Source organism: Penicillium bovifimosum, assembly GCF_028826915.1.
Source record: "Penicillium bovifimosum strain IBT 22155 chromosome Unknown utg000002l_segment0_segment0, whole genome shotgun sequence".
Classification (NCBI taxonomy): Eukaryota; Fungi; Ascomycota; class Eurotiomycetes; order Eurotiales; family Aspergillaceae; genus Penicillium; species Penicillium bovifimosum.
This window is the reverse complement of record NW_026622711.1, coordinates 4,867,483-4,881,213: the sequence shown is the minus strand read 5'-3', so window position 1 is coordinate 4,881,213 and position 13,731 is coordinate 4,867,483. Positions and strand designations below refer to the sequence as shown.

Genomic DNA, 13,731 nt, shown 5'->3' with positions numbered 1-13,731 from the left:
CATAACCATTCACTGATCCCTTTCGAATCTGCTCCTCTCACTAGTATCTCATATTTATTCTTCTTCTCAACATGCCATCACCTCCTCCTGATTGGGTCAAGGCCTTGAAGCCATCGGGTCCGCAAGGATCCGAGCTTCTCCAACAGGAACGCGCACAATCCAACGTCAATGTCGAGAAATTGTCTGAGTTGCTCCATACCAAGGAAGCCTTGGAGCGACAGAAGTCCTTGCTGGCTCTGTTGGAACCAGAGAAGGTGTTTGATAAGTCTCAGAACCACTCTCTCGGCCGTGTAGAGCGGTTGCAGCGATCGCTGGGCAAGGCGAAGCGTCTCCAGCAGCTTGCGGAACAGCACAAATGGTCGTTTGAAGAGCTCCACGCAGCGAATGAGTTGATTGGCGAACCTACTCCTTACGGCTTGCATGCTAGCATGTTCCTGGTACGTGCATTGTGTCTCGCACTCAAAAGAAAGAAACTCAAACTAATCGTTTTCATTTTCATGTAACTAGGTGACCCTTCGGGAACAAGGCACCCCCGAGCAGCACAAGCTGTTCCTGGAGCGCGCAGAAAAATACGAAATCATTGGTTGCTATGCGCAAACCGAACTGGGTCACGGATCGAACGTCCGCGGTTTGGAAACCACTGCCACCTGGAACTCCAGCGATAAGACTTTCACCATCAACTCCCCCACATTGACTGCCTCGAAATGGTGGATTGGTTCTCTCGGTCGCACCGCCAACCACGCTGTCGTTATGGCCCAGCTATACATTGATGGCAAGAACTACGGACCTCACCCCTTTGTCGTACAGGTCCGCGACCTCGAAACCCACCAGCCATTGGAGAATGTGTACGTGGGAGACATTGGTCCCAAGTTTGGCTACAAGTAAGATCGTCCTTATCTCCGGTTCGCTCCTCGACTAACCACCTTCTTCAGCACGATGGACAACGGCTTTCTGTTGTTCAACAACGTCAAGGTGCCGCATGTGAACATGCTGGCCCGCTTCTCGCGGATTGACAAGGAGACGAACCACTACGTCAAGCCTGCTATGCCTTCCCTTGTCTTTGGTACATTGACCTGGGTGCGGTCCAACATTGTTCTGCAGGCCGGCGGCGTTCTAGCCCGCGGTGTCACCATCGCGACCCGATACTGTGCGGTTCGGAGACAGTTCCAGGATCGGGATGCTGATGCACATGCGGGTGAGAACCAGGTTCTGAACTACAAGATGGTGCAGATCCGGTTACTGCCCTTGCTGGCATCCATGTATGCTTTGCATTTCACTGGCCGTGGCATGATGCGCCTTTATGAGCAAAACCAAAGCCGCATGAAGGCCGCCAACTCGCCTGGTCAGGACTCGCGAGGTGCCGGACCGGAGGAGCTTCGTGCTGGTGCGAATCTTCTGGCAGATCTGCACGCCACCTCTTGTGGTCTCAAGGCTCTGGCCAGTACAACTGCTGGTGAGGGTTTGGAGATTTGTCGCCGGGCATGTGGTGGTCATGGCTACAGCAGCTACAGCGGCATTGGTGCCTGGTACTCGGACTATCTCCCTACCCTGACTTGGGAGGGTGATAACTACATGTTGACCCAACAAGTCGCACGTTACGTATGTGGCAATCCTCTTCTCATTCCATTCTGCTTGCTTGAAACTAATATCATCCACAGCTTCTCAAATCCGCCCGTGCCGTTCTCGCTGGCAAAGCTGCTGGTAATGACACTAGCCAGATTCTCCAGACCTACCTTGACCGGCGCGATAAGGGAGCTTCCTTTGATGTGCTCGAGGAAGACAAGGACATCGTGGCTGCCTTCGCCTGGCGCACGGCGCACCTGACCTTCGAGGCTCTGAAGCACCGTGATGCCGAGCAGCGATCCTGGAACAGCCTTCTCGTTGACTTCTGGCGCTTGTCTACTGCTCACTCTCAGTACCTTGTCGTGAAGAACTTCTACGAGGCGGTTTCCTCTCCCCAACTCTCCGCCGCCTTGGATCCTGAGACCAAGGGTCTGATGCACTCCCTGTTCCGTCTCTACGCCTTGCACACTCTAGAGCGTGAAGCGGCCGAGTTCTTCTCCTCTGGCGCCGTGACCGTGCGACAGATTACCCTCACACGGACTACTGCCGTCATGAAGTTGCTGGATGAGATCCGTCCTCACGCTGTCCGCTTGGTCGATGCCTGGGCGATTTCGGATTGGCAGCTGGACAGCAGTCTCGGTCGCTATGACGGCAAGGTGTACGAGGATCTGTTCCGCCGAGCAAGCGAGGAAAACCCGGTCAATGACTTGGTGTTTGACCCTTACCCATGGAACTCTGCATTGCTCAAGAATGAGCCGGCTAAGAGTAAGCTATGAAAACTGGAGGGTCTCTTTCTTTTTGCTTTCTTCTGATGTATTTACTACCCCGTTTTGTTCAAGATACACCTCGCTAGACTATAGAGTGATAGATTTCATCTCAATAGAATGGTCAATGACTTACTAAACAATTCAATCTAACAAATCTATCTATCCGTCATCAAGGCCAAGGTTGCTCCCGATGATCAATCCATAGGTACGTGTAAGCAGTAGTTATGTAGTTATGTACTGTGCTAATTCTTACCTCTTCACCCGCGTTAGCCAATCTGTACCTGGTAGTTTTAACTATGCCCTGTGAAAGACGACGGCAGTCACATCCGGATCGCGCATTGTCAGATTCACCGGGCAACTTCACAGAAATGGATATACTGTGGAAAGAACAGTTTGGAGTTGGAGTACCCTTCACTTTTAGTTCTCTCCCTAATGGCCAGGGAGCTCGAGTCTCGCAAAAGGACCGATCACCTCGGGCTGGGCTACTTGTCTGAGGAATACAACTTGCTCCAGTTGACGAGGCCAAGAATGATTAGCTTTTCCTCCTCGCAGGTGTTTTCATCGAGAATTTGTTGGGGGCCTTTCACTGTCAATCTGTTAATACAAACGCAGGATTTCCTTCTCAGATGATGTTTTCAGGATCTCTCGAATCGTTTCGACACTCCAGCACCATTGCCGCCATTGTTACATGTGCAATGGTAATTGACATAAGTTCCCTCCGGAAGTTGTTGGTCCTGCGGCCTCAGATGCTGACAAAATGTGTAAACTCACGGGGCATTGTCTGAATTTGCCTCTCGCTATTCGCTAATGTTGCCTTGTTGCACACTCGACAAGCCACCTATTTGCCAGAATAGATGCTCTCAACGGGTAGCAAAGGCATTGACATCGGAAGGAAAGATAAACCAGTCTTAAGAGCGCGATCGGCTCTTTTGTATCGAGATTGTCGGGTCCTGCTGACTACTTGAGATGGCCCAGCGCAGGAAAGCCAGAGTTCCTCGATAGTATTAGAGCCCTCTAGCAGAAAGGGGAGAGACCCCGTTCATATGATGGCTTGAATTGATACCAACCCGGTTAGCATTACAACGGTACGCTCTTTGTTGTTCTTAGCCCTGCATTCCCCCAACCGAATGGAAGCCGAAAGCCGAGCATAGTGCCCACTGCCCGCTTCAGGTCAACTTGTATCGTTGAATCTGAAGCTTGCTCATCTCGCTACCATCTCGCTACATACTTTCGAACAAAAGCTCCACGGTCTAGACTTTGTCTCCATGGTGAGAGTGAGACTCTATCCCGGATAATATTGTTTTATCTGGGGGCATGACGTCGGTATACCGTTCGAAATTGCGAGTAGCGGGCCGACCTCGCATTTGATAGCACTGAAAAAGGAAGAACAGAATAATCTCAGGCAAAACACTCAAGTCTCGGGGCAAGGCGTCCAATGAATGATGTGGAATATTAGGCTAATTCTTTGCAGAGTTGTGATCATCCCGCGGGTAAATAGTGTCTCGGTTAATAGCGGGCTAATAGCGGTTAATAGTTCGGCTTCCCCCCGATGCATCGAATGCCCCGACTGGCTCTCCGCAAGATCCCACCCCGCTTAATGACGCCGTGCCCACCCCCGGCTTCTGTGCCCCGGCTTCTGTGCCCCGGGATTTCTCCTCGCTCCTCCGCATTTTACTGCGTAGTACTCCGTAGACATGTTGATCTTTTCCGAACCGAGCTCTACGGTCCCGGGGTCTTCTACCGTGGAACTTGGCGTGTTTTCTGCGGAATTGTGCATTGGCCTGCCGATCTGCCACCACTGGTGACTTATAAAACGCCGTGCCGCAAGCCACATCGCGATGACAAGGTTCATGATTCAAGCGCCATCATGTATACTATAACGAATATCTACGGTATGTATATTTGGCCCATCGGGCATGACCACAGTGCTAACCTATCACAGTGCTTGCTGCCTTTGGCACCATTGGAGGCGCCCTCTTCGGCTTCGATATCAGGTTCGCAGCCTTCTTTCACCTCGTATTCGATACCAGAGAAATTAATATGACTGTAGTTCGATGAGCGCCTGGATTGGTGTCGATACATACACCGAGTACTTCGGCTCGCCAGACTCCAATCTCCAAGGCGGAGTACGTGATCTCAGTCCCCAACTATGCCTCGTTGCATAGCTGACATTTCACAACAGATTACAGCCTCGATGTCCGCTGGTTCTTTCGCCGGTTCGATTGCAGCGGGCTGGCTTGCAGATATCCTAGGCCGTCGTTATGCACTGATGGTTGCCTCTCTTGTATGGATCGTGGGCGCCATGGTTCAATGTAGTGCGCAAAACGTCACGCATCTAGTCGCTGGTCGTGTTGTCAGTGGACTTGCAGTGGGTGTGACCTCCTCGCAGACGTGCGTTTACCTGTCAGAACTTGCCCCTGCTCGCATCCGAGGTCGCGTCGTTGGTATTCAACAGTGGGCAATTGAATGGGGCATTCTGATCATGTACTTGATCGCATATGGCTGCGCGGTGGGAGTCTCCGGGCCGGCAGCGTTCCGCATTTGCTGGGGTATACAGGCTGTCCCTGGCCTGATTCTCTTCATCGCATTGTTCTTCTTCCCCGAGTCTCCTCGCTGGCTTGCTTCACAGGAGCGATGGGAAGAAGCATTGGAGACCTTGGCCATTATTCACGCCGATGGCGACCGCCATGACCCAGCTGTCCAGGTAGCTTTTGAAGAGGTCCAAGAGGCGGTGCGAGTGGCCCACGAATCTCAGGATATCTCCTTCCTTGCCTTGTTTGGGCCTCGTGTGTGGAAGCGCACGATGTGCGGCATGAGTGTGCAAATGTGGCAGCAGCTTCTGGGCGGTAACGTTGCTATGTATTATGTCGTTTATATTTTCGAGATGGCTGGCATGGTAAGCTTCTCCTCAAATATCGTCCCTCGGGCAGCTTTGTTAACCATCGATAACAGACGGGTAATACAACTCTATGGTCCTCTGCTATCCAATATGTCATCTTCTTGGTGACCACGGGCGCTATGCTTCCTGTTATCGATCGTGTTGGACGAAGGAAGTTGCTTCTTATTGGATCTGTTACCTGCATGATTGTGCACTATATCATTGCTGGTGTAATGGCCAGCAAAGGACGCCCTGTCGCCAGTGTGAACGGCAACGCCAATTTGACATGGGAGATCAATGGCAGTGCCGGAATGGCAGTCATTGCCTTTTCCTACATTTTTACCGGCATTTATGGCTTGACCTGGGTATGTAATATTTATTTCCACCTACGAATATCGCGTCTAACAATCTTAGGCTCCCATTGGATGGATTTATGCTGCAGAAGTCTTCCCGCTCAAGTATCGAGCAAAGGGTGTTGGCGTGTCGGCTGCCACCAACTGGATCTTCAACTTTGCTCTGGCCTACTTTGTTTCGCCAGCTTTCCACAATATCCAGTGGAAGACCTACATCATCTTTGGTGTATTCTGCACTGTAATGACGTTCCACGTATTCTTCACGTATCCGGAGACTGCAGGTCGAACTCTCGAGGAGATCGATTTGATCTTCGATACCGATGTCAAGCCATGGCGCACTCATGAGATTGGAGATATCTTTGGCGAGGAGGTCGAACGCCGCAAGGAAATGGGTCCCAAAGCGGAGACCAGCGGTGAAGCAAGTCACAAAGAGGTGGTTTGACCTGGCGACGGAAGATGTTCAGAGCAACACGTTCGCGGCTAGCGACATAGTTTATCATGCATACCAAGCGAATTGAAACATATTGTTGTGACATGGTATCACATGCTTAGGGCCTACCTTTGGTGATCTGGCTTCCCTCTACCTTAGCTAACTACTTGAACAGGCATCCTGCCTGCCGTAGTCAATCAACTCTTTATCTTTCTCTCCTGATTCTCCGGCTTCTCCGAAGACGTATACAGCTCGAGGATCTTACCTGAGCATACTATGGGAACACGATGGCTGAGAACAAATTTGCTGACACCGGACCAAGACATGCTGTAGAATGTGCGGCTCTCAGGGGACATAGCGACAGGCAGTTTAGATTAGAGTGAGAATACAGAAATAGAGTCCGACTGGTCCAATGTGGGATACTGGGATAGTATTGCTGTATTTGCAAAATCAACTGAACAAGAGTCTAGACTTCCTGGACCCGACTACCGCGCCTCGGCGGCTCGGTTGATAGACCGACAATATTGGCGGCAGACAAGGCTTATCTCTCCTCGCTACCATCGCTGTAATTTTCGGCATGTTGAGTCAGGCTCTGGTTTTGTGCCTTACCCTCCTTGCTGAGGTAACTAGCACGGCGAACGGCATCATCCTCTGCGTCGTCCAGAGTACGTAAAAGCTCGCCGTTGGGACCATACATGTGGGGCTCACTGCGGGCGAGTGACACCACCTCGAAGACACTGGTAGTCTTGCGGAAAATACGGTCCATCTCCTCCAGTGAGCGCATGGTAGTCTCAGGGAAGAAGAAGTAGACCACCGGCACGATGGCCGCATTGCTAGACCAAGTTAGTACAAGCCCGGCGCGGTGAGCTTCTGAAAGAAAAGGATAAAGACTTACATGACGGCAAAAATGATATAAGTCTTATAACCGATGCTTTCGAAAGCAACTGGAGTAATCATGACAACCATGAAGTTCCAAATCCAGTTGGATGAGGTAGCCAATGCGTTGGCCGGGGCACGAATCTTCAATGGAACAATCTCAGCGGGATACAGCCAAGTCATACCAAGCCAACCAATGGCAAAGAATGTATTAAACACAAACAGGAAGACCGTTTGGGCCACTCCTGCCTTGACGCCGACGGGGGTTTGTTTGTGGCTGGAGGAAATGCTGTCGGCAATGGCCAGCACTACCATTGAGATTGACATCCCCACGGCACCAAAGAGCATGAGTGTTCGACGGCCAAACTTCTCAATGGTGAACACAGCTATCCAGGAGGCGATGAAGTATTCTGTGCCATTACACGCAGAAATCAGACGTGAGGTCGTGGCGTCTAAACCAACCTGCTGTTCGAGTAGAGTGGGGATATAGTAGGTGATCAGATTGATACCAGAAATTTGCTGGAACATCTGATTCACATATGCGAGCATGGTACGGTGGAAATGACGGTCCTCGCCCATTGTGAACATGTCTCGGAACGACCCCGTTGCCATTTCGAGCACAGTCGCCTTGATAGCGGTGAATTCAGTTTCGATAAAAAGCTCGTCGGTCTCATCGCCCATCAAGCATGTTAAAACCTCCTTTGCTTCTTCCTCGCGACCTTTCAAGATAAGCCAGCGTGGTGATTCGGGGAGGAACATCACAAATCCCAAAATAATTGCTGCGAAGAAGATCTGGAATGCTAGCGGGAATCGCCAAGCAACTTCGTTGGGGTCTGCGAACATGAGGCCGAAGTCGATCCAGTAGCTAATGGTTATACCGCATGTGATCATGGCACCCTCGATCATGACCATCTGGCCTCGGCGATGAGATTTACAACATTCTACAAGAAGTCAGAAGCAAAGTCATATCACGGGTTTACCTGCCTCGCAATATGAAACACAACGATGTGAGGCTGGTAACTGGTTGGCACGGAGGATGCAGATGAATCACTTTTGACTTACCTGACTGCCAAGTAGGGACTGTGGACGTGTTGATTCCGTTGCCTGGTGTTCCTGTCAGTGGATGACTTATATTCCTCTTGTTCTCCATACTAACCAAATCCTGTGACAAGTCTACCGACGATAAGTTGAGCCAGTCCATAAGACGTGCACTGAAGGATGGCACCGATACACATAATGAACGATCCGAGAAAGATTGCCTTGCGACGACCCAGGATGTTACCGATCCAGATTGTGGGAATTGAACCTGCGAAACATCCCAAGTTGTACGCCGCGACTGTGATACCTTGTCGGGTTGACTGGTTACTCCTCGCAGCGGGGCTCCAGTCTCCAGTATAAGATTCAAGTGTGTTGATCTCGGGGAAATATTTGACGAAAGAGTCGAGGGTCAGCAAACCGCCAGTTACACCTTGATCGTAACCGAATAGCAGAAAATCCATCCCGGCGACAAGGCCGATGGCAACCTGAAGCTTGGTGCCATTGAGGCCCAAAAACCGCTTGGTCAGCATGTGGGCGACGCTCAATCAAGGTCCTCTCTATATGTCTAAAACCAACGAAAGAAGATAAAAGAACTAGATTTGGAGGGATATACAGAACTGGGAGCTCTGACAGGAGGAACTCGACTGGGTTTAAAAAAGACTGTAGGGGGCACTTGACCTAGGTTTTGGACCGGGGCCCCTGGAGAAGCTTGTCTTGCAGCCGGACTACAAAGCAGAAATACACGAAGTAATTTGGAGAGTAATCCCTGCTACAGACCCACCATTCCTTCAAATTACTCCATACTAGCAAGTAGGGTCAATAACCATTGGCTATATGATATATCCGGGTTACAGTATGTCCAATGTCTACACTCTACAGTACTTCGCACGGACGTTTGGCCGGAGGTCAACTGCCCCCCGATCTGACCTCAGGGCACCTGAGGCCACGCGAGAAAGCCAATCAACAGGACTGTAAGCCGGGCAAATGCATCGACATTTAAAAATGTTCCCTCGGCTTCTCCAGACTCGGTTAGCAGGTGTTTCGGGGTAGGCTAGTTAACGAAAGCGCGGCCCCCGCCGATCACTTTTCAGCCCGTCCGATGCCCGTTTACCAGAATCCCCGCATCGAATTAAAAGATCTGGAAGCTGGGGAATGGTTCAGGGGTTTGAAAACAAGCACTTTCGGGCGGTGCCAATACAAGCCAATAAACGCCACTATTAGCTTGTCATTGCTTAGCAGATCCTCCGAATTAGCCGAGGCTTTGGTATTTCATCCCGCTCACCTGTCGGAGCGACATATGTCCTTTTGCCCTCAGCTCCCATATTGCGTGTACGTACGGAGTAGGTACGGAGTAGTCCGTAAATGTACATTGTACATGGGAAAAACACAGTGACTTATTTGACATGAATATCTGTCCTATTGGATGTACTTTCCTAATTTGCTTCAGTCACTTAATCTCAATGTACATTACGTAGGTAGCCCAATTCGTGATTCTTTTGCTCTTTCTTGCTATTGCGCTCCTGAAATCTGAATATCGAGGAATTGTAAACAGTAAACATGTAGTGAGTAGATCACCTCCCCTTTTAGGCAGTTCCGGTTGACGCTGCGAATCACGTTTTCTTGCTTTGTCGAGTACGGAATACAGAGAACATACTGCGTAAAAGCCCTGAATTCATTACAACGTAACTACTCTACTCCATACATCTCATGATGTTTGAGAGAAGCTCAGGTTGTCTTGCTTCCAGACCTCGTGGTTCTCTGTCACTGAGGTCCTTTCTGCTTCACTCACACGGCGTGCAGATCGCAGCCCAGGGCCATAGGGGGCGCTGGCTCTCGTGGTCTGGCCTGTGCCGTATTTCGCATAATCGCAGGCTCGTAGGGTCAATCTCTTCCACAATCGTCCCCGCAATGCACAAAGCTGTGGGTGGATTACAAAGAGCGGGGTATAAAGTACGGAGTACATCCAGCAATAGGTACCTGAATATGCAGAGAAGCGAGGACTACATTCGCAGTCCCTTCTAGATCTTTCCCGGGGTCTGACATTTCTTGTCTTGAAGTCCCCGTTGTAAAGGTGAGACACATACTGCGCTAACGACAGAAAATATAACTAACGGGCACCACTACTCAACCAGCTCTAACCAGAACAACCTATTCACCGGGCTACATCGCAGGATCATTGACAACCTGAACAGTTGGCACATGTGTTGTTGACACTTAGTGCCCTGGCCACCTTGTCATATGCGGGAAGTTAAGCGCTGCTTGGCACTTCCATCTACTGTGTAACGGTGCGGCGCCGAGATACAGCCTAGTTCCAGGGAGGTTGTACTTCCATTCCGAGAAGCAGAAATCAAGCTACAAGCATTATGATCGTTTGTCTCGACTAGAGACAGCTGTGTATTGCATCCTCCTGCCACATGTAAACAGGATTGTGTGATCGAAATGTGGCTCAGACAGTGGCTAAGACGGGATCGACAGTAATGCCTCCAGAGCTGGATGTCAAGCCACCTTCCCATCAACTTGGGTCAGCGTCATGTCATTAATCCGTCCTCCGAGATGATAGTGCCCCTTCAGCCATTGAATAGACTTTCTATTTATCCCGAGTCATGGGATGATACCTGTTGTCGGTCCGGTACTGAGAGAAGTTACACCTGGTCTCACGGGAATGTAGGGTCCCGCGAGGGCATACGTCAGGAGTGATGGGGCTGGAGTAGCAGATACTAGGCACTGGCAGCAAGCGCATACACCTTCTCGATTCCATTCGTCGACTATGTGTCCCTTAGTAGTCCTGTATATTCTATTATCGGGAGTGTCTCGACGGTCGAACGTATCATTCTCTAAGCAGAAGGCATGAGGTGGATGATGGTTGTTTCGGCGTGGTAACCATCTTCGGGAAAGCACAGCATACCAACCAGCACAAAGGAATGTGGATAGGAAAAAAGATCTCGAGCATAAGTCAAGGTCATATATACCCCTTGCGTAGTTCTTCGGGTTACAGCCGTTGAAAGTAATGCAAATCGCCGTCCTACAAGAAAAGCACTGTGCTTCCGTTCCTTGAATTTATGTGCCGAACTGCACCTCGTCTATTTTTTATGTGGAGGGCGCAGTAACATTTGAAACAACTTTCATGACTTTCTACCGTGACAACAGAAGCTAGGGGAAGTGAGTATGAGGTCTACGGCAGACACCTCGAGTATGAGAGACTATGAAGTCTTCACAGATCGAGATGATATGTCACTAAAAGAGTCGGGAAGTGAGGAAAGCGACGACGAAAAGCAAGATTACCCACCGATCTCAACACTTGCTCCAATTCTAATAGGACTTTGCTTTCAATCCTTCTGCATTGCCTTGGTAAGTGTTGAGTGGTTGATTACCCAGTCCCTCTGTGCTTTTCCGAGCTAACGTGGATGACTTCCTCATGAACCAGGACAACACAATCCTCTCAACGGCCATTCCCAAGATTACTGAAGAGTTTAACTCATTGGGCGATATCTCTTGGTACGCGAGCGCTTATCTTCTAACGACATGTGCCGTCACCTTACCGTTTGGCAAGATATACACATATTATTCAACCAAGTGGACATACCTGATTGCCCTCGGACTGTTTGAACTCGGTTCTTTAATATGTGCAGTCACCCCGGCATCACAAGGACTCATTTTTGGCCGAGCAATTGCCGGAATTGGATCCGGAGGACTGTCACCCGGTGCGCTGCTAGTGCTCGCGAATAGTGTGCCTCTGCACCGGCGTGCATTGTATTTTGGGATAATCGGAAGCATTAGTGGAATTGCGACGATCACAGGTCCTCTGTGAGTACCGGCACAACTGATTTTTAAGATTGAAGCTCATCGAACGACAGAATTGGTGGACTGCTAACTGATCATGTGAGCTGGAGATGGTGCTTCTGGATCAACCTTCCTTTTGGTCTCCTCACTGGTCTGGTCATTTTGTTCTGCTTCAAAGACCCAACAACGCCAAAACCGAAGCTGAATCTCCTGGAGCAACTCAAAAGGATGGACCCCATTGGGATACTGGTGTTTATCCCCGCTATCGTCTCTCTTCTACTGTGTCTACAATGGGGTGGGACCAAATATAGCTGGAACAATGCCCGAATCATAGCCCTATTCGTTCTCTTTGGAATATTTGGCTCCGCGTGGTGCATTATACAAGTCTGGCGACAGGACGAGGCAACAGTGCCGCCTCGCCTCCTCAAGAACCGAAATGTCCTCGGGGCGGTGATTCACGCTACATTCCTAGGTGGCTCGTTCTTTGTCTTTGGATACTACGTGAGTTCCGAGAACGATCCTTTCAATTCTCTCCCTGACATTTCTCCAAGCTCCCTATCTGGTTTCAGGCAGTCAAGGAAAATTCTGCCTCGGAGTCCGGATTCAACAACCTCCCGATGGTGGTGGCCATGATCGTTTGCTCCGCTCTAGGAGGGCTCCTTGTGAACATAGTTGGTTACTATACGCCACTCATGTTCGCTGGGAGTGCATTTCTGACGATCGGCGCTGGCCTGTGTACAACATTCAAAGTAGACAGCAGACACCCGCAGTGGATTGGGTACCAAGTGATCCTTGGGATTGGAGCAGGACTCGGTTTCCAGCAATGCATCAATGCACTTCAGACTGTACTGCCTCTACGGGATATACCTGTTGGAATTGCCATAATTACTTTCGCACAGAGTCTGAGTGGCGCAATGTTCATTTCGATTGCCCAGACCGTGTTCGAGAATGGTCTTGTGGCGAGTATTGCCATTAATGCCCCCATGGTCAATCCAGACGCGTTGATAAAGGCAGGAGCCACGAACTTGTCCCATCGTGTACCCGAAGATATGCTCTCCTCTGTGCTTCTAGCCTACAACGTCGCCGTTACCCAGACATTCTACGTGTCCGTTGTCGCCGCAATACTTTCTTTCGTCGGAGCAGGACTTGTTCAATGGAAGTCCATGAGAAAGCTACCGAAGGCTGGTTGCGAATACACAGATTAATGCACTGAATACAACAAGCTGCCAGCGCTCTAAGACCTCAGGTATTGGACGAGAGTAGATGTTCAACTATGTAATTGTCCACTATTACATGGATTTGTTCCCAGGAAATGCCACCTTGAATTGTTGCTAAGGCTGTTGCCGTGGTAGTAGCCGTTCATCATCAATCTCCCAGCATGCACCGATAGTACGTCCAGCCTGGGGGCCATCATTATGTAGCCATGAGCCACTGCTGGGCTTTGGCAATCAATCAGAGGCTCAGAGCATTGGAACTCCTTTGCTCTACTGCAACACATCCAGACACCCTGGCTTTGCTTTGGTAATAAGAAGATAGCGGTGTGCACGAGATGTATGTATTTTCCCCATGCCGAGAGAGTGCAGCAAGACTGGGGGCGCGGTGAAGGCTTCAAGTGATCATTCATCAAGGCGTTCGCGATGAGGACGAGTATATCGATATGACGTCATTGAGATCCTTGGCACCGCCCGACTTCGCCAGTTGGCAGGTCTACGCATATTTGCATATTTGCACTTTTGCACTATCTGAATCTGAACCGAAGAAAGGAAATGATCAACTAACAGCCCCTTGGGCAGCCCCTCGTGCTCAAAGACATGCTTATCCGGCCGAGGTTGCAACCTTGCAACCTTGCAACCATCTGTATGACCGCGGACTCTGGACCGTACCGAGCAGCCAGCGCATGATGATGGCCTCATAAGAATACACAGTTGGAAACTGACAGCGAAGCCATCGGCTCGGACATTCGAATGGAGAATTTACCTACGCCACCCGAATTTAGGGCTGACATTTGAGGGCAAAGCAGACGAAAAGCAAGGCTAAACCAGATTT

At 50.1% G+C, this 13,731-nt stretch overlaps 4 protein-coding genes across 4 annotated transcripts; 3 read left to right on the top strand and 1 right to left on the bottom strand.

Annotated features, from left to right (window-relative positions):
• Positions 1 to 71: 71 nt before the first annotated feature.
• Positions 72 to 2,339, top strand: N7515_003044 (uncharacterized protein; the record flags this gene model as incomplete). The annotated part of the gene is made up of 4 exons (XM_056663788.1): positions 72 to 437; positions 508 to 881; positions 933 to 1,599; positions 1,659 to 2,339. The coding sequence occupies 4 exons, from the start codon at positions 72 to 74 to the stop codon at positions 2,337 to 2,339; spliced, it is 2,088 nt and encodes a 695-aa protein (XP_056525901.1).
• A 1,549-nt stretch (positions 2,340 to 3,888) lies between these two features.
• On the top strand, positions 3,889 to 6,003 carry N7515_003043 (sugar porter family MFS transporter; the record flags this gene model as incomplete). The annotated part of the gene is made up of 6 exons (XM_056663787.1): positions 3,889 to 4,222; positions 4,273 to 4,324; positions 4,381 to 4,456; positions 4,513 to 5,226; positions 5,283 to 5,573; positions 5,623 to 6,003. 6 exons carry the CDS (start codon positions 3,889 to 3,891, stop codon positions 6,001 to 6,003), a joined length of 1,848 nt encoding a protein of 615 aa, XP_056525900.1.
• A 529-nt stretch (positions 6,004 to 6,532) lies between these two features.
• Positions 6,533 to 8,435, bottom strand: N7515_003042 (uncharacterized protein; the record flags this gene model as incomplete). The annotated part of the gene is made up of 4 exons (XM_056663786.1): positions 6,533 to 6,824; positions 6,887 to 7,808; positions 7,930 to 7,971; positions 8,024 to 8,435. The coding sequence occupies 4 exons, from the start codon at positions 8,433 to 8,435 to the stop codon at positions 6,533 to 6,535; spliced, it is 1,668 nt and encodes a 555-aa protein (XP_056525899.1).
• A 2,635-nt stretch (positions 8,436 to 11,070) lies between these two features.
• N7515_003041 (MDR family MFS transporter) lies at positions 11,071 to 12,890 on the top strand (the record flags this gene model as incomplete). Its single annotated transcript, XM_056663785.1, has 4 exons — positions 11,071 to 11,253; positions 11,330 to 11,709; positions 11,760 to 12,186; positions 12,237 to 12,890. The coding sequence occupies 4 exons, from the start codon at positions 11,071 to 11,073 to the stop codon at positions 12,888 to 12,890; spliced, it is 1,644 nt and encodes a 547-aa protein (XP_056525898.1).
• Positions 12,891 to 13,731: the final 841 nt, after the last annotated feature.